Genomic DNA, 18995 nt, shown 5'->3' on the forward strand with positions numbered 1-18995 from the left:
CAAATGGCGAGGCACGATCACCGAACGCGGTTGCAAATAACGATGAAGATGGAGGATCAATTCACACTGATCTCATTTAAGGAACGGTAATCAACACACATCCTTTGACTCCCATCTTTTTTCTCTACAAACAGAATTGGTGATCCCCAGGGTGAAGAACTAGGTCTGATGAAACCACTTGCTTGTAACTCTCCGATCTGTTCCTTTAATAACTCTAGTTCATTAATTGTCATTCTATAAGGTCGCTTTGCAATCGGAGTTGTTCCGGGTAAGAGATCAACAAATTCGATGTCACGATCTGGTGGCATACCAGGTAATTCCTCTGAAAATATGTCTGGGTATTCACATATTACTGGCACATCCTCTATCAACTGGACAGATAAGTTGCATACCATAGAATCAGATTTGGGTCTTTTAGGCTCAAACGTTACCTTGATCCCTTTATGATTGACTAGGGTGATCTTCCTACTGGCACAAGTTATATTGCCTTTGTGCTTGGTTAACCAATTCATTCCAAGGTGCAGCTTTAGCACGATACCGCGAACTCAGCTTGGGGCTCCTTGATGGCAGCCGGCGGCCGAGGCAGAACCAGATGATGGCTGGAGGGGAGACAGCGACATGGGAAGGATTGGGCAGCACCTCCACTGCACGGGAAGGGGATAACCTGTAAAGAAACGGGGCCTGAGGCCCCTAGGCAACACGCCACGAAAGCCAACCATATACATGGAGCACTAGCACGCTGGCGACAAGCAAAAGCACGTCGGCGCACGGTAAAAATGGGCAAGGAAGGACTTGGGGGTGGCGACATGCTATCTACGTGAACGCATGAGGGGACTGGGAGGCTCATCGAGCGCAGAAACGATGACGAGCGGGGCGGCGGCCGGTGATCCATCGAAGAGGCGATGGTGGTGCTGTTTGGCTATTGACGCGGGTGGGCTCCCGTCGGGCTTCCAGCGAACGGACGGTGGCACAGGGATAGCGACAAGGTCCTTAGGCTCCTTTGACGACACGTGGTGGTAGGTCAGCGACGACTAAGTTGCGACAGAGATAATGGCACAGTGACGTGAGCTGTGGCAGAGATTTAGGGAGAGAGAGAGAGAGAGAGAGAGAGAGGTCGAACGGCTCTATTTATAGAGGAAGAGAGAGAGAGAGGACGGCAAGGCGGTGCAACACATAACGTCGTGTGGTCGTCAGCAGTAGCATGGTGGTGAGGTGGCGGAGCGGTGCCCACCATATTTTCCGTGGCGTGGGCGCTCTGCGCCATCCACGCGCGGTCGTGGATGCGGAAGTCGCGCGGTGGTAGGATATGGGTGCGCAAGCATGGGCATCAGAGAGAGAGAGAGAGAGAGAGAGAGAGAGAGAGAGAGAGAGAGAGATCGCAGCAGAGTGTTACGGCGATTTTTCTCAGAGGGGCGGCCATCGCGGTGGCGCAGCGTCGCGTTGGAGGGATGAGAAAGCGGGAAGACCGGACGGCCTAGCGGCACGTGGAGTGCATGCGAGCGTGCGGAGTGCGGCCTGGCGCGGGAGCTGGGCCGACGAGTGAGTTGGGCCGAGCGTGCGCGCGCGAGAGAGAAGGGGGGCTGGGCCGACGCTTGGGTGAAAACAAAGAAGGAGAGAGGAATCCGGCCCGGGGAAGAAAAGAAAAATGGAAAAAAATAGTTTTGGAATTAAATTTAAATGAGAGATTTGAATTTGACTTTGGATTAGGATCATTTCAAATAAATATATTTGAATTATGATTTGAACTTGAATGTTGAGCTTCTTAAGATAATTTGAATCAAGGGATTTGAATTTGAATTGTATTTGAGCCGAATAGAATCTAAGAGTAGATTTGAATTTAAAAGATATTCAAATTCAAATCTCCACACAAAGAACCATAAAGATCTCAAACCAAAGTATATGAACCAATTTAAAGAAGGGATTAATTCAGAAATTGTCTTGGTGCTATTTAGAATACTTAGCCAAAATAATATATTTGAATATATACATACAAGTATATATACTTCAAATATATATTTCTTGGTTTTATATTTGTTTAAATAATTATATTTTTTTTTAATTTGGATTGAAATTTGTAATAAATTTACATGCTAAAACTCAGGATGTTGCAGGTGAGCTGGGCTCATTCTGTCTCAAGGTAGGATTGATAAGATATAAATATTGGATTTGGCTCTCTAATAATATTGAATTGCAGAAGAAAGTGTTACAAGCCCTTCATTCTAGTGCCATTGGAGGCCATTCTGGATTTGAAGTCACATTAAAAAAAGATCAAACAACTCTTTGCTGGGTCCAAGATGAAACAACAAGTAAAAGAATTTTGTTGCCAGTTGTCAGATCTGCCAACAAGCCAAGGCAAAAAGAGTAGCTTACCCTGGATTATTGGCTCCATCACCAGTTCCCAAGGGTGCTTGGCTAGTAATCACAATGGATTTTATTGAAGGTCTCCCCAAACTAGCTCATTATAACTACATTTTTGTAGTGGTTGACAAATTTTCAAGGTATGTCCATTTCATTCCTTTGGCACACCCTTTTGCTGCTTTCCAAGTGGCTTTAGCCTTGAAAATGCATCTAGCCTCTATGTGTGGTTTTGGTAATTAATGATAATACCTATGGACTAACAATGGTGTTGAGTTTGTTAGTAGGTTGTTCCATAGGTGATGCATGTATAAGAGATATGCATGAGCTCTAGGTAAATGGGGAGATTGAAAATGCATCAAGATGAATGAGCTCTAGGTGATGCTCGGGTAAGTGATAACAATACATATGGACTAACAATCATATTGAGAATTACTATTAGGTTATTTCATAGAAGATGCATAAATGATGAAGCATGAATTCTTTGAGAAATGCCATGAGTTCAAATAATTGCATCAAAATTAATTAAGACTTTAGTGATGCTCATAAGAAGAAGAAGAAGCTCAATAAGATTAGCAATAATCTTGAAGGCTAAGTTGCTTGTGAAGATCAAGTAACTAAATGTATGATTTGTTAATAGAGTTTTATGGACTAACCTGTGTGCTATGTGTTTAAGAATGAGTGAGGTTAAGTTCTATATGAAGATTGACAATATGCATGAAGGCTAATAAGTTACTTGTGGAGATCAAGTAACTTAAGGTATAAAAGTTGTCATTTAGATTTTATGGACTAACCCATGTGCTTTGTGCTTAAGAGTGAGTTGGCGTTAGGATCTATAAGAAGTCATAAGTTGAATTGAAATCACATATGTCAAGAGTGAAGAACAAAAGTGGACTCCATATATGAAAAAGTGAATTCTCTGAAGATGTCGAATACAAAATGGTTTTATACGGCAAGACGGTGAAGGGCAAGCAAGACTCTGCTGCGATGGACCATCAGGTGGTGAAGGGCAAGCAAATGGCTTAGCGTCGAAGGACCAAGGCGATGGTGAAGAGCGAGTGAAGCTATGCGCCAATGGACCAAGGCTCAAATTGGTTCAAATGTGTTTTATCTTTGAAATTGAGTCTAGGTATGCCGCACTATTAAGCGGGATGCAACGTGAGCTAATTGTCATCTCAGTGCTCAAGAATTCCCAACCAAACCCAAAGTGAGAGTTTATTGTTAAGAGTCCGGAGCGGAAAGTGTGGAAGTGTCCAAAATGAGTTTTGGAGTGTTCCTAATTTTATCCTATGTGTTTTAGGTCATGAATTTAGTTGAGATGTGTAGCCCTCTGAATAAGCTTTTCATAGAGTCCAAAATCGTCGAAATCGGACTCCGGGATCAAAAGTTATCGTCGTTTTTCGGAGGTCAGCTGTGCTGTACTCGGAGACTCCGGTGAAGACCGGATTCTCCGGTACCTGGAGTGGCCGGAGACACCAGTGTAGGCCGGATATTCCGGTAAAGTCCAGAAAAGAGCCTAACGACTAGTTTTTTGAAGTGGGCTATTTATACCCCACTCACCCAATCCTTTGGGGCTGTTGCAAGGGCACGAAAGAAATACCTTTTAGAGCCAAAAGAACTCCATCCCACTCCATTCTAGTGTGTGATTTGAGAAGAAAAGTGAGTTGGGTTGAGAGATTGGAAGATTGAGTGCAAATGAGCTAAATTCATTCTTGAGCACTTGAGTTCATCGACAAGAAGTTCGATTGCGTTTGTTACTCTTGGAGGTGAAGCCTTCTAGCCGGCTAGGTGTTGCCCGGTGAGCTCCCGCGCGTGTGGTGAGCCGCGGGAAAGTTTGTGAAGGTCGATCTCGCCTTCGAAAGGGAAGAGATAAAGCTAGTGGATCGAGGAAAGCGGTTGAAAGAAACCCGACTCGTTGGAGCTTCCTCAACAGAGATATAGGATTCACGGTGGTGAATCCGAACTTCGGGAAACAAATCTTGTGTCTCCTCTCTTGTTTTTTTACTTTTGAGTTCTTGTTCAAATCTTTGTGCATATTGCTCGATCTACTTGTTTATGTGTATTTGAGTGTAGGTTCTTCGTGGATCTACTTGAAATCATCTCCGGGAACACACGACATCACTTGGTTTGAGTTAGAATTCTCTACCCATCATTTATATTCAGTTTCGGGCTCAGTTCTGTACAGAATCCAGAGAATCCGGACATCACCGGAGTTTCCGGACCTGTACAACCCGGAGAATCCGGTCTTCACCGGAGTATCCGGGGAATAGTAATTTCAGGCATATGAACAGTGTTTTCAGCCTTTTTCAATTTAAGTTTTATTGCATATCTCTTGCTAGATTAGAGTAATTTTTGTCACCTTAGGATTGTAATTTTCACACTTATTTAGGTGATTATACACTAGTTGAGCCTAGCATATTTAGGTTTTTCACTTGTGAAAAATCCGTTAGTTTATATTCCGCTGCAAGTTTAGGCCAACAGTAAAAGGGGATGATTTTTTTGTAAAAACACCTATTTATCCCTCTTTAGACGACATCATTGTCCTTTCAAGCCTTCATGAACAACATATTCAAGTTACATGGTCTTCCTCGAGCTATTATTTCAGATCGAGATAAGCCATTCCTTTGGCACACCCTTTTGCTGCTTTCCAAGTGGCTTTAGCCTTCATGAACAACATATTCAAGTTACATAGTCTTCCTCGAGCTATTATTTCAGATCGAGATAATATATTTACTAGCTCTTTTTGACAAGAATTATTCAAATTAACAGGAACAAATATGCGGATGAGCACTGCATACCATCCTCAAACGGATGGTCAAACTGAAAGGATTAATCAGTGTTTAGAAACTTATCTTAGATGTTTTGTCCATGCTTGTTCAAAGAAAATGGGTTAATTGGCTTTCCCTAGCGGAATTTTGGTACAACACCAGTTATCACTCAACTCTGGGCAAAATTCCTTTTGAGATCCTGTACGGCCATGAATCAAGACATTTGGGTATTGATAGAATTGAATCTTGCCAAACATCTGATCTTCAAGAATGGTTGAGAGAGATAGAGAGAGATTATGGTCAAATTGTTGTAGCAATATTTACAGAGAGCTCATCACAGAATGAAAACACAAGCTGACAAAAAGAGATCAGATCAATAGTTTGCAGTTGAGGATTGGGTTTATTTGAAGTTACAGCCATACTTTCAAACTTCTATTGCTCCAGAGCCAATCACGAGTTATCATTCAAATATTTTGACCCTTATCAAGTCATCCAAAAGATAGGATCAGTGGCCTATAAACTGCGGTTACCAGCCTCATCTTTAATTCATCCGGTTTTTCATGTTTTCCGATTGAAGAAGGCCATCAAGTCTTCAGAATAGGTACATGTTGATTTACCTAAATTGCCAGCTAATCTGTAGGTACCAGAATGCATCTTGGATAGTTGCCTACATCGACGCCAGAACAAGATGGTGCCTTAGGTCTTGGCGAAATGATCTCTTTGGTCGGAGTCTTTCACCACCTGGGAAGATGAAGAAGATCTCCGTGAACTATTTCCACAAGCACCGGCTTGAGGACAAGCCGTCTCCCAAGAAGGGTTATCACCGACCCAGTGATGACCACCACGAAGCAGGACGAGCTAGGAACTGCACAAGGTGGATGGACCAGCTAGAAGAAGAGGACTGCTGCTGACGAATACGCCAAGGAAGAAGGAAGGCGGAATGGAGTGGCACGACAGAGGAAACCAAATCCAAGGTCCTTGGGCCAGAATGACGAGTGTAAAGGATTTCGGTCCATTCCGTGGCGTGTCCGTAAGCGTTGTGAGAGCGTGTCTGAGGGGAGGGGAAACTCTATTTGAGTTCGTTATACCGTGTAACAAACTAAGAAAGAACACCGAACTGGAAGAACAGATGAATTGCTCGATCCCCAATTCTCCCCTCTCAATTTCTATTAGTTGGTAACATTCCACAGCCACAAAGCAATGGCAGCGGCCACGTCTCTCTCTCTCTCTCTGCCCCTGCCTTCTTCGACCCCAGTCTAGCTTGGACGTCTCTCTCTCTCTCTCTCTCTCTCTCTCTCTTGCCTGCTTCGTGCCTTGGACCACCACCGCCACCACCAGACACAATACAGACCTTGATTTGATTTGATTTGTTTTGGATGGCGGGGCCTGAGAGATGCCACGAGGTCTGCTAGCTAGCTGCTCCTGCATTCTGGATTAATCTAGCTTGCTTCATGCAGCGTGCCAGATTTGATCTCAAGTGGACGACACCGTCAATGGCGTCGCGCGGCGCCGCACTCTGCTTCTCCTCCTCGTCCGCCGCCGTAACGAGCAGCAGCAGGAGGGGTGGCTGCAGGCGGGAACCGCTGCGCTTCTTGGTCGTCAGCTGCGACACCAGGGCAGCCGCAGCAGACGTCTACTCCTCCCTGGTAAGATAAAGAATCAACAACTAATACTGCAAAATCTAGATCTGCTCACCTCATCACCTCATCTTAGTTAATTATATACCTGAAGAAATGAATCTTGTATCAGGCGGCCAAGATACTGGGACCTCCCACGACCTTCAACGCGGCGAAGCTCAAGGTCGAGTTCGCCGGGGAGGAGATGACGAGGAGCAAGAAGCAGCCTTTCCCCCAGGCCTATACTCTCACTCACTGCGACTTCACCGCCAACCTGACGCTCGCCGTCACCACCAGCGAGCAGCTGCGGAGCTGGCAGTCCACGCTGCAGAGGGACGACTTCGTCGCCGAGTGGAAGGAGGAGGTGGCAGCCGCCGGGGAGATGACGCTCCACGTGCATTGCTATGTCAGCGGCGCCAACCTCCTTCAGGAGCTCGCCGCCGGTTTCAGATACTACGTCTTCTCCAAAAAGCTACCGCTGGTTCTCAAGGCGGTGGTTTACGGCGACGCGGCGCTGTTTGCGGAGCGGCCGGAGCTGATGGAGGCCAAGGTGTGGGTGCACTTCCACTCCAACTCCAGGAAGGACAACCGGATAGAATGCTGGGGCCCCTAAGGAGGCCACAAAGGTATTCAATTTTAAGCTATTGGATTCGATTTTATCCGGGCATAAATATATGTACGTTTTAGATAATATATGGTCTTCAATACATATTTTTTATCATTATTTGTTATTAGAATATATTTATAAATTCATTGAATTTGTGATATTATGAAAACATTTTTGCAAGACAAATTTGCGTATATGTTTGTAAGATTTTCAAACTAAATATTTTGAAAGTTATGGTTAGTAAAAAATTTAAAAGTATTTTTTTTAATATAACATGTATTTATGACCGAGGAGGGAGTACATGTAAAGATTGCATTCCAATCATCCTATTCCTGATGGGGAACATAATGCCTTTGTTCTGAAGAGGAATTTACTGGACGAGTTGCAAAGCCCAATCACCAAGAGGCGAAGAAGTGGGCTAGTCTAGAGACAATCTTCAACGCCCTGGTGGCCTTTCTCCTTTGAACTCCCATCTCGTAATCCTATAGAATGAACATTTCTTTGCACAAACTACCAATTAAGCATCTGGAAAGATTGTTCATTCTTTGCTCTGCTGGTGTGCATTCATTCAAACACTGGACAGAAACACGCATCCTTCAAATTCAAATTTCTAGCTTGCCTTGTGTTTGATTTCTGGTGGTAGCATTTGTTCATAGATGATCATGCCCTTTTCAGCAGCACCGCGGCAGTATAGTATAGTGCTGCACATTTGCTTCTCAATCTCAACAGTGTGGGATTTCGGTAACAGCTGGTCGGTTTCAGAGTTATACTAGGAAAACAGGAGATGCTGCTTTCTCTTGCAGGGAGGGTTCAGATTTTTGTTCCTTGATGATTTCAGTGACAGCTTGTCACGCCCGGTTTTTCAAAAGAACAACCAGGTGTATTCCACATGTATGTCAGGATCAGTTTCATCATACATACGGTGACATATCAGTGATATACAGTTCTATATCGAACAAAAACAACTTTATTGAAACAATTACCAGAGTTTTGAATAGCAGCGGAAGAACTCGAGAAAACTCTAACGAAAGCTTTAGGGCACACCACAGGCAATCGACTGGGGGCAACGCGACCTAGGACGCTCCATCTTCATTGTAGTCTTCAGCTTCATTGATCTCTGTGTAGTCTTCTCCAACTGAGCAGCATTTATTTTTGGAAATAGCAAGTGTGAGTACATATCGTACTCCGCAAGTGTAGGAAAATATGACATGAGGGCTTAAGTCAAGAAAAGGTTAGACACTGGTTTACTGCACTAAGCAACATTAACCTACAACTCCCAGAATCAGGCATCCTATTTACTAGGTATGAAGACACAACTTAAAAAAGAACAGCTTATCGGATTCCATCCGACTACCAGGCTCACCAGATATTCCATATCCGGCTACCATAACTCACCAGACAATTCCATTACCTGGTTACCCGACCATCCATACCAGAACCCTGATCCCAACTAATCAAGAAGAAGTCCAAGCCGCTCTTGACCGTGAGCACGGCTGATCGATCAGTTTCACACTCTGCAGAGTTTGCACACTTTACCCACGAGTCGTGATTCCCGTTTTGCTTCACACTTCCGGGGTGTAGAGCCGGGGTCTCACTACAAGGCCTTTACAAAGCGCCTCCAAATCCATATGCACCCGCTAAGGTTTCACCACTAACAGGGATTCCATCCACTGCAGAGGCCCCCTCTTGTGCCACTTAACCGTCCATTGGTGCGTACAGAATATGAAGGGCACTAATTACTTGGCCAGGCCGTACCCATATAGGCCTCATGGTTGTGCTGTTATGCCAGGTTACAGGCTTCAAGAACCGGTCCTTAGGACCCCACACAGGAACAGACACATTCCTAACGTGCGGCACAACAAATGCGCCTTCATGCACCATCCACATAACAACCATCCTGTTAGGATCCCTATTTCATGTTGCTACGAAAGATTACCATACTCGATTCATGTTGCATAATCGTTAATCAAGTTTAACTTCTAACCCAACTAGGACAGCGACTAGCATATCTACCATTTTCTTCCCATGACCCATCAATAGCGACAAGGATATTCAGACAAAAGCTAGTAAACCCTATTCATAGGTTTCCAATTTAGACAAGCATGCAATGAAGGGTAAACAACTAACATAAATTCCTAAAAATAGGTGCAAGATGTTCAAAGACACTTGCCTCCTTCCGAAGTGCTGCTCAGTGTTGTCAAAATCTTGATCTTGAAGTCACTCGAACTGTTCCAGAACGTCATCGACTAATCGCAGGAACTTTTGACAAACAACACAAAAGAAACACTAAGAACAGTGCACCAAACAGAAGCAAGGCGCTATAAAAAGCCTACTAACGGAAAGTACTCGCTGCTACGATCGCGGGAGCGCGAGAATCGCCTAAAACGGAGCTTGTATGAAAAAGTTATGAGGGTTTTAAGCTACAAGGGCTTTTCTGAAAAAGAACAAGGGCTAATTTGTAAAACAGAAAATTCTAGGGGCTGATTTGTAAAAGTCCAGGGACCTATTCGCAATTAACTAAAAGTTCAGGGGGCTAAAAGTAAAATAACAGGGCTATCAGGGGTTGTTTTGTGAAATCATAAAAGTCTAGGGACCTAATTGCAAAAGTACATATTTAAAAGAATTAACAGATTTATTTTTAATTAGAAAACCCTATTTATGACGTCAGCATGACATCATCACGCTGACGTGGACGCTGACCGGCTCGGCTCGGCTGACGCGGCTGACACGTGGCGCTGACGTGGCTCTCATAAGCTGACTAGGTTAAAGAGGACACGTGGCGCGATCTGAATGGCTAGCGAAGGGGTATTTTGCAATCTAATCGTGGCCATAGCTGCAAGATCGGACGGCTCACCTTGAGTCTTCCTCCTCTGGTCGGCGGCGCGGGGCTCAGGGCGGCGGTGCTTGACCGGAGAGTCGCCGGAGTTGAGCTCCGGTGGCCGGACTTCGACGGCGAGCGGCGGAACGCGGAGAGGAGACGACGGCGAACCCGTTTGAGGGGCAAGTTCGCGTCGGGGCGGCCTCCAACGTCTCGGCGACGGCGGCAACCTTCGGGGAAGGTTCGGCGACAGAGTGAAGGCGCTCTGGGGGAGGAAACTCGATGAGATTTGGGGCTTTGGGTGCGGTGTGGTGAGAGGAGGCCCGTCCGGAGGTTTGATTTGGATTATATAGGTGGGAGGAGCGGTTGCGGAGAGGGGCGCGGGGTGGAGATCGTGCGGCGGCTTTTTCGGCGGCAGTTGCGGCACGGCATGGGCAGAGAGAGGAGATGGAGGAGAAAAACGGGCGACGGTAGTTGCGGAGACGGGCGTCACACAGCTGGTCGGTGCGGAGAGTACCAAGCTCAGCTGAAAATGACCTCACCTCATCTCCATGGATCGCTTCATCTTCCTCTGACTCATTCTCCATCTCAACACAATGCATGTGTGCGCGCGTGCGTGATTAATTTGCTGTTGTTCCCCCCTGAATTAAATCAGAGTCTATGATTGATCAACGCTTGAGATGAGTGCGATTCTAATATTTTTTCTAAACCCTATGATTGAGATGATGCTACTGCGGACCCCTCTCGTAACAGTTAACATTCACCTCTAACCATTGCATGATCGGTATCGTTCTTCGCAGCTATTCCTTTCTTAATTTTCTCCATTAGAATGAAACAGTTATTTGACCAAGGAAAAGGAGGGAGAGAGAGAGAGAGAAACAACACCGAATTTGACCTGGTGCTGCACAACATGCAAACAACTAACTGATACAGCTATGAGTTTAGTTTCTTTATAATAGGATAGGACTAACAGGTTTGCCTTGCCCTGACCTTCGCAGATACAATCTATCCTCATCGCCCTGGAAAGTCAAGTATTTGCAAATTCTATCCTCGACGCCCTAATTCAGCAAACAGACAATTAAGCTTAGAATTGCGTGATGCCACCAGGTTTTCCATATGACTCCTACGAAATACTCGACTCGACGTCCTAGTGAAAGCCGGCCGGGAGCAAAACAATACTAGGGGAAAGGAGTCGTCAGTCACAACACAGTGACTAATAATAAGTAGCAACATGAACGCAATGCTGCTGCGTCTGCGTGCTTCAAAACACTACATACCCCTCGTACCCTCGCCGAGATCATCGCTGAGATCATCCAAGCAGATCACCTCGGTGGCCCCTCTCTCCTCCGCAGAAGACTCGATCACCGTCAGCTTTTCATCCAGCTCACTAATCTGCCTCCTTATCTTCTCCCCACGGTCAGGTAGCTTCGACACCATCGCCTAAAATCAACAGTTCAGCACCCGGGACGTCTGATGATACATTGGTTGGGCGAATGCAAGATTAACTTGAGAGAGTTACCACGTTGGAGAGGGTCTGCGAAAGGCGGTTGATTCTCGCCTTGATGTCTTCAGGACTCTCTGCTCTGTTGCTTGGACAGTACCTCCGGGCAGTGAATTGTTCATCTTTTGGCTTGTACGCAAGAGCCGCCCTACGCGAAACAACAAGACATGTTTAACGGACCTACATATGCAGCACAATCCACTCATGCAGGAAAAAAATGACGGTTCTTACCCATTGGCAATATAGTCAGATGAGGATCCCTTATAATAGTTCTGGGACATCATGGGCATGGCTCGAGGTTTGCTGCACGTAAAAACAGCATAATTGAGGCATGTCAATTTACATACAATCATAACAAGAACACACATTAATGCAAGGTAAAGAATTGGAGACTAACCTGTACAGTGTATCGTTCTCATTCAATGTGGGCAGGATTGCTGTTTTAGAGAATAGGAGGCTGTGATGGCTCACACCAGCTATTCCTTGTTGCTCCAAAAACAGTATATGCTTCCTCAAAGACTCATCCCTGTATGATGCATTAAACAGGGAAAACTTCTCAGCAGTTTTCAGTGAGCTTAGAATTATGAGCAACTGTTGCACACTGATCAAGCAGCAAATTCATCTGAAAACTAGCTGCTACATGTTTTTGGTGTACTCCATGGTCTTCTGCTAAATAACGAATGCTTTCTGTGTATCAAAACGACTACAAAAAATCCTGGAGGAAATTCAAAACTTTGCAGAGTGTGCAGGTTCTGCCTGATCGACACTGTGGTAATAATCACAACCTTTTTCATTTTAAATTTCTGTGAAGATGTAATTAAACATATAAGTGGAGCCCTCAATTATGTACAGTAAAAATTAAAGGGAATATCAATAATTAACTTTTCAAAAGTGACATGTAAGATTATAAGAGGCAGTCCAGAGTCCACTTATCAAGTTCAAAGTAGTTGTGCTACAATTAAAGATTAATGGAAACATCTCTTACATAACAACTTGTTGACCATGCTCTTCTTGCAACTGCTTATGCGTAAGAGAAACATCAAAACCTTGTTGTGGTAAACTAAAAAGCTCTTGAACCTCCTGAAGGTACAAACAAGATAGCCATAAGTACCCAGTAAAACATTGAGAAAACAATGACACGAAATGGAATCAAGATAAGTACATTCTTGCTGAAGTAACGTGTTTGTTCTTTTTGCTCTGTAGCTGTCCTGAACAGAGCTCCCTTGAAGACCTGGAAAAAACATCATATCTTACTACTCACAGTCTAGCTTTCCTTACACAACTCTTTTTCTTTTTTTTTTAACAAAACTAGCAATGTGAGGTGAAGGCACAAAACGAAAAGCTGGAGATATCCAAGATAAAAAAATAGGTGTGTGCATGACATGGTAAAAGATACCCAACTACACATTACATTCCCAAGTTTCCTATCAGGGAAAAAAATGTTATTTTAACAAAAATTAGTACCTGATTTTACACCTAAAAGGCACATTTCGGTAGTATGGAGGTGCAAAGAGAAACACGAGCGATGCAACTAAAATTTCACCATGCAACTCATGTATAAGAAGCTCATACTTTTACTAAGGTTCCTAATAATTGCTTCAATGAACTGCATATGAATGACAGGCATCCAGCAGGTAAAAACTATCGATGATATTGGAACCTGTAATTTGTATATCTTTTCTTCAATGGTTGCAGATGTCATCAAGCGGTATACAATCACATCCTTGGTCTGCCCAATTCGATAAGCGCGATCAACACTTTGATTGTCTGTACTGTAAATAGAAAAAAAGAGTGTGTAAGGATAAAACCTTGTAGTGACAAACAATCAAGAAAACCTAAAGCAATTAAGAGTTAATAAGGAAGTGTCATTGTTCAGATACCTTGGGTTCCAAGCAGGATCAACTACTATGACACGAGCCGCTTTAGTGAGTGTAAGTCCAAGTCCACCAACTTGTGTGGTTAGCAAAAATATTGGAGCTCCACGACCCTCTTGGAAGTCCTGTAGGATGCAAATGCATGTAAGCAACAAAGCAGATACAGTTGAGTCCATGACATAAAGCTTTAAAAAGGAAACACGGAGAGGAACCTTCACAATTCTTTCCCTCTCAGAAACCTTGGTGGTACCATCAATGCGCAAAAACTTGTAGCCCTCTAATAATATGGCTTCCTGTTGCAACAAGCCAACAACTGAAACTGTTAAGCTAATAGGCCAAAGTTATAACACAAAATGTAGGCAATCATTTAAAAAAAAATAAAAAATGATGACATTGGATACACTTGTTAAAAAAGGAATTGTCAATGACGATTGCAATAGCATTCTGGTGCCAAAAGCCCAAAGCATCACTGACACTTAATGCCAGCAGTAGATCACAGGTCAAAAAAGCAACTGGCAAGCTAATACTCGTGGTTATCAGACCAATTGCTTTCAAGTTCTCTAAAAAATGTATCTCAACCACTACTGGATAGGGGTGGGGGTGGGGTGTGGAGTCTAGACAGATGCAGTAATTTGTTAGCTGGTGTCATTGCCAATAGCAGTATTAAAGCTTCCAAGACAAACAGGTTTGATGTTGCACCTCCGAATTGCACATATGTGATAGTAATGGCTAATGAATCAATGTATGTTAATGTCACCAAACATTTACTGGAGGCAACTGGCTGTACATGTGAATATGTGATCCTCCAGTTACCGACCTTATCCACGTGCATTTAGACTCAAGAGTAACAAAAGGTCCAAAGAGATTACTTTGCTCTAAACATGTATCAAATTAAAAGAAATTGTATTTTAAAAAAAACACAAGAAAAATGTCACATGTAAGTGTACTGTGGCAGGGTGATGAAAAATGGATTAAACTAGCAACAGCATACCTGAATAAGGTTTAGCATTTTACGAGTCTGCGAAAAGATTAAAACATGATGCCCCTCTTCAACAAGGTTCCGCTGCAACATCAGAAGTTAACTATTTGAATTTAGATGGACAAATACATAAGTAACAACTAATATGGGCATGCATCCGAGAATACTTACCAACAAGGACATGATGAAAGATAACTTGCATGAAACATCCTGACCAACTTGCAGCGCATCATCATCATGAGCCATATCTGCAAGGTTCATGGCCATTCTTTCAACCATTCCCATGTCCTGATCATTTAACATTTCATCCATCCCTTCCAAGACACCCTCAGCAGCTTTCTTAGTCAATAGCAGTGGGTGATCACATATTTTCTTCAATATCTGTTTGAGAAAAGAAACCAGTTTACCAAACATAATTGGATCAATAAACATGCACACAACAAAGTTTTCTATAGGCAACATAGCTCATTAAGCAACTACAATGTGCATCATAAAAACAACACTATCAACAACACCGTATCATGAGTAAATATCCCCTTCCACAACAAAATACAGGATGAGCAATATTGACGGGATAAACCTCAAGACCCAAAGGAAGCAGGCAACATGAGGGCAAATGAAGGTAAACAATATCAGTATAAACTATAAAGGAAAAGCTTTGAAGGTAATTCTTACTGTGATTGCGGCCAAGGGTGAACCCTTTGGCTGTAATGCTAAATGAACTAATTCACTTTTTAGAAAAGCTTCATATAATTGCCTCTGCACCCAAAAGAAAGGCAATTAGCAAAATATCCATTAACCAATAACTCAAGCAAATTTTTACAGCAGTGACAGCAAAGTTGAACCTGGCAAGCTGTTAACTTCAGCCAAATTATTAACTCATTCTTCTTGGATAGAGTTTTTTCTTCTGATGTGCCGCTATCAAGGAAAACTTCAGTTTTCATGCGTCGCAAAAAGTATGGCTTGATCCGTTCTCTTAATTCCTGTGAAATGTAGTCGAAAACCAACCAAAAACCATATATTATATCAAGTAAAGTGCAACATACTTAAAAGTAATGATCTGGAGTGGTGAGTGGCATTTACACACAAAAAAGGCATCAAAAGTCGGTGCTTTAACTGAATGTAGATTTTATTTAATCTGAAGTCTGAATGCAGCCTATTTGCATTGCTTTCAAGGGTCCAGTCAAAGATAAATTTAGTACCTAGTTGATATATGAATTTCTCTAAACTTACAATTTTGTTGATGTTTAACTGCGTTATTTTCTCAAAATCATTGCACAAACTGGAATATACCAAACCCCATAAGCTTTTACAGTACAAAATGCGAACATAAATGGAAATTTTGTTCTCCAAATTCATTGAACCCATAACAATGAGGAAATACAGAAGTTTTTCGCTTGTCCAACCACAATAACAGGGAACCAGGACTCAAACACCATCCATATCTTAGTAGAACACAAACACAGGAAAGAAGTTAGTACCTTTGCTACATTTGAGCCAATGTGCTTCTCTCGAGCGGTAGCATTCTTGTCATTTCCTCGAAGGATAGCCATCTCATACATTGTTTTGAACCTGTAATAATATAGAGAAATAAATGACACTAGATTGTGCAACCGGCAACTTTGGATATGCAGGAAAATAAGAGTGACTTACTGTTGTTTATCACCCAAGACATCTGGGCAACAGAAATTAAAAAGAGCCCACATTTCCTGCAATAATAATCAGGTTTACTTGCAACACGTATAGGATAGCGCGTAAAGTACAAAGTTTCAGGAATTGTGAGGGGGGATAAGGGATACCTTCAAGTTGTTCTGTATAGGTGTTCCACTGATGACAATGCGATGGATACAAGGTATTTCAAATAAACTTTGGGCTCTTTGTGTCTTATTGTTTTTAATAAGATGCCCTTCATCAAGAATGACGTAATTCCACAATGTTTCATCCTCATCGTTGTAATCATTGCTGTAGGAGTTACCTCTTATCAGCTTGTAATTGTTCCGGACAATGTCATAGGTTGTTAGGAGAATACCACCCTCCTATAGAAAGATGATAAAAGGAGTTGAATATTTCCTAGGATTCATTACATATCTTGGGAGAGAACTGGGTATTTCTTTTAAATGATGATATGCATAAATCAATCTCTGTTCAAACTTTCAAGCATTACGAACTGCAAAGTTGCAATAAGCCAGATCAAGAATAATCCTCATGGAAAATATCGTTGTGGTACAAGAACGGACCTTGAAAGCATACTGAAGCTCACAATTGCGGATATTTGTGCTAGGGCCAGAGTAGCTGTAAAAAAAAAAGATGATTAGCACCTACTAAAAGGACTTGAGTCCTATGAATTCGAGAAAAGATATATAGTGTATTGTACTCTCTGATCTTCTCTTTAAGGCCCACAACCAAAAGCTCCTTGGTCCAATGAGCTAGAAGTGTCTTTGGGGCAACAACGAGTACTCTCTTTACTAGACGAGAATGAAACAATCCAGCCAAGAATGCAGAAACCTGTACAATAAAAATTAAGGTTGCATGCACCAATTAGTGGAATCCACAAATAAATATAAGGTAAATGGGTTCACATTGCATCTCTTAATATTAAAATAAACTGGTGGCAAAGGGGAGAAAATGTCAATGAAATTCACACAAGAAGCTAACTGGGACATGACTGTAACTTCACTGGTTCTAAAGCAACAAAAGAGGTCTATGATTCTGTCTGAAGAAAATTGCTTTGCTTCATAAATACAGAAACTAAGCAGTACAAAAGGATCTGGATGTTCACATTTCTGTAGTCTTCTATAAGAACACAAAGGTAGCACAAGAAACTAGAAGAAAACTTCCCCTGATCCTACCACTAATTGGGAAGTAAGCCCCAATCAATGGTAACATCCCTGAGATGAAGAAGGACATAACAAACTAGCATCAGCGGTGACAGAAAATACTACCTTGGCCTTAGTGTAATCAAATGGCAGCGTGGGGAACATGAAACATTAAAAAACAACAACAAAAGAGCAGTGGAAGCAAAAGGGGAGAGTTACGGAGACCTGCATGGTCTTGCCAAGGCCCATGTCATCACCGAGGATCCCTCCGGTTCCCCTGCAGTGCAGAACCCAAAGCCATTGGAGGCCCTCACGCTGGTGGGGGTAAAGCATCTTGAATATCCTTCCTGGGAGCTTGTAGGGACTGTATGTTGCAGCACTTCCAGTGGGCTCCATCTTGAAGTCCTCCGTCTTCTCCCAGCCAACATCCTCAGCATCATTCTCAACAACTCCACGGTTTTCCTTCTCCTTCCCCAGGTTGCCATCGTCGTCGTCATAATTCCTGAATGACGAGGCCTTAGGCGCCCTCCTTGTCAATGCCTTCCTTCTTATATGCTTAACAGCATAAGCTGTTGCTGTCCCTTCCTCCTCACCGTCGTCATAATCAGAATCATCAACATCAGAATCCACAAAGGATGAAGCCTTTGATACCCTATTTCTCCCCCTATTGTTGGTACCTCTGTTCACCCCCTTGTCGTGGACCTCCTCGAGGGCATGAGCAGTAAAAGCTGAGGTGACTGAAGTAGGTTGTGCTGGTTGGAGCTTATTAGCACCACTGGTGATGACCGTCGCAGCTTCATCGGAGCTAGAAACTTGAAGGGGCGAGGAGGCGTTCCCGTGGTCTTCATCTGGGTCCGTGGCGACGGCGCACGGCAGGGGGGCGAGCTGCTGCAGTGTCGGCCTTGCGGGGTTGTGCTTGTGGACAGATAGAGAGTCGAGGCGGGTGGTGAGATCGTCTAGTATGTCGCGGATGCTGTAGTCGTCGTCCTGCTCTTCCTGGGCTGTTGTGGAGGCGGAGGCGGCGAGCTTGCATAGGCGGCGGTGGCCGGCGAGCTTGACCTTCCGGGCTTCTTGGGCAGGAGCTTCTGCGAGAGGGGACGAGGAGTTAGCGGGCGCGCGCGATTGATGGATGAGGCGAGGAAAAATAAAGGAGCGAGTAGGCCGATAGATACGATACGATACCTGGAGGCGGCGGGTTAGGGTTAGGGTTTTGGGTGAGGCGGAGGAGGCGGTCGTTGAGGCCGTTGGGCGTGGGGGCGGCGGGTTTGGGATGGCGATCAGCGGGGGTGGCGGTTGCGGGTTCGTCGTCGTCGTCGAGGTCGTCGCAGATATCGAAAGGCGGGGGAGACGCCATCCAGGCCAGGCCACCGGAGTGGACGAACGGTCGAAGGGGGGGGGGGGGATTGCTTTGGTGATTCGGTGTTGGTGTGTGTGTGTGGGGGGGGGGGGGATTGGATCGCTGCTTCACTGCTCACTGCTCACTGCAGGAGGAGGAGGACGACGACGAACGAAGAGAGGGGGAAGCCTTTTCAAATTTTCGAGCTAAAAAATTTCTAACCTATGTATCGTCAGTTTTTGTTGTCTTCACGTCAGCTCGCTCACACGTATCGTTCGTCCGTCATTCGCTCCCATCTAATACCGCTTGGTCACCACCAATGTAC

At 43.9% G+C, this 18995-nt stretch overlaps 1 protein-coding gene, 1 long non-coding RNA gene and 1 pseudogene across 3 annotated transcripts; 1 reads left to right on the plus strand and 2 right to left on the minus strand.

Annotated features, from left to right (window-relative positions):
* Window positions 1-6241: 6241 nt before the first annotated feature.
* Window positions 6242-6985, minus strand: LOC133925354 (uncharacterized). Of its 2 annotated transcripts, none has more exons than XR_009910936.1 (3): window positions 6849-6985; window positions 6391-6766; window positions 6242-6345 (listed from the first exon to the last, which is right to left on the minus strand). It is a non-coding gene; the product is annotated as an uncharacterized LOC133925354 (long non-coding RNA). The 2 variants fall into 2 exon arrangements; XR_009910935.1 differs by having other exon boundaries at window positions 6242-6349.
* On the plus strand, window positions 6575-8190 carry LOC133925353 (protein STAY-GREEN LIKE, chloroplastic-like; annotated as a pseudogene).
* Window positions 8191-11089: 2899 nt separating this feature from the next.
* LOC133925347 (SNF2 domain-containing protein ENL1) lies at window positions 11090-18721 on the minus strand. The gene is made up of 20 exons (XM_062371294.1): window positions 18517-18721; window positions 17560-18419; window positions 16893-17023; window positions 16756-16810; window positions 16318-16554; window positions 16172-16227; window positions 16000-16090; window positions 15364-15501; window positions 15194-15277; window positions 14690-14899; window positions 14531-14602; window positions 13752-13832; window positions 13546-13664; window positions 13326-13437; window positions 12828-12896; window positions 12651-12745; window positions 12063-12191; window positions 11897-11968; window positions 11684-11813; window positions 11090-11604 (listed from the first exon to the last, which is right to left on the minus strand). Exons 1-20 carry the CDS (start codon window positions 18686-18688, stop codon window positions 11434-11436), a joined length of 3084 nt encoding a protein of 1027 aa, XP_062227278.1. The 5' UTR covers window positions 18689-18721; the 3' UTR covers window positions 11090-11433.
* Window positions 18722-18995: the final 274 nt, after the last annotated feature.

This window comes from Phragmites australis, chromosome 7 (genome assembly GCF_958298935.1).
Source record: "Phragmites australis chromosome 7, lpPhrAust1.1, whole genome shotgun sequence".
Lineage (NCBI taxonomy): Eukaryota > Viridiplantae > Streptophyta > Magnoliopsida > Poales > Poaceae > Phragmites > Phragmites australis.

Coding starts and splice junctions, on each gene's coding strand:
- LOC133925347 (XM_062371294.1), bottom strand. CDS start 18,688: ATGGCGTCTCCCCCGCCTTTCGATATCTGCGACGACCTCGACGACGAC. Junction 12,897..13,325: donor AAAAGATATACAAATTACAG/GTTCCAATATCA, acceptor TGTTTTTTCCAG/GTCTTCAAGGGAGCTCTGTT. Junction 12,192..12,650: donor CATGGTCAACAAGTTGTTAT/GTAAGAGATGTT, acceptor TGCATCATACAG/GGATGAGTCTTTGAGGAAGC.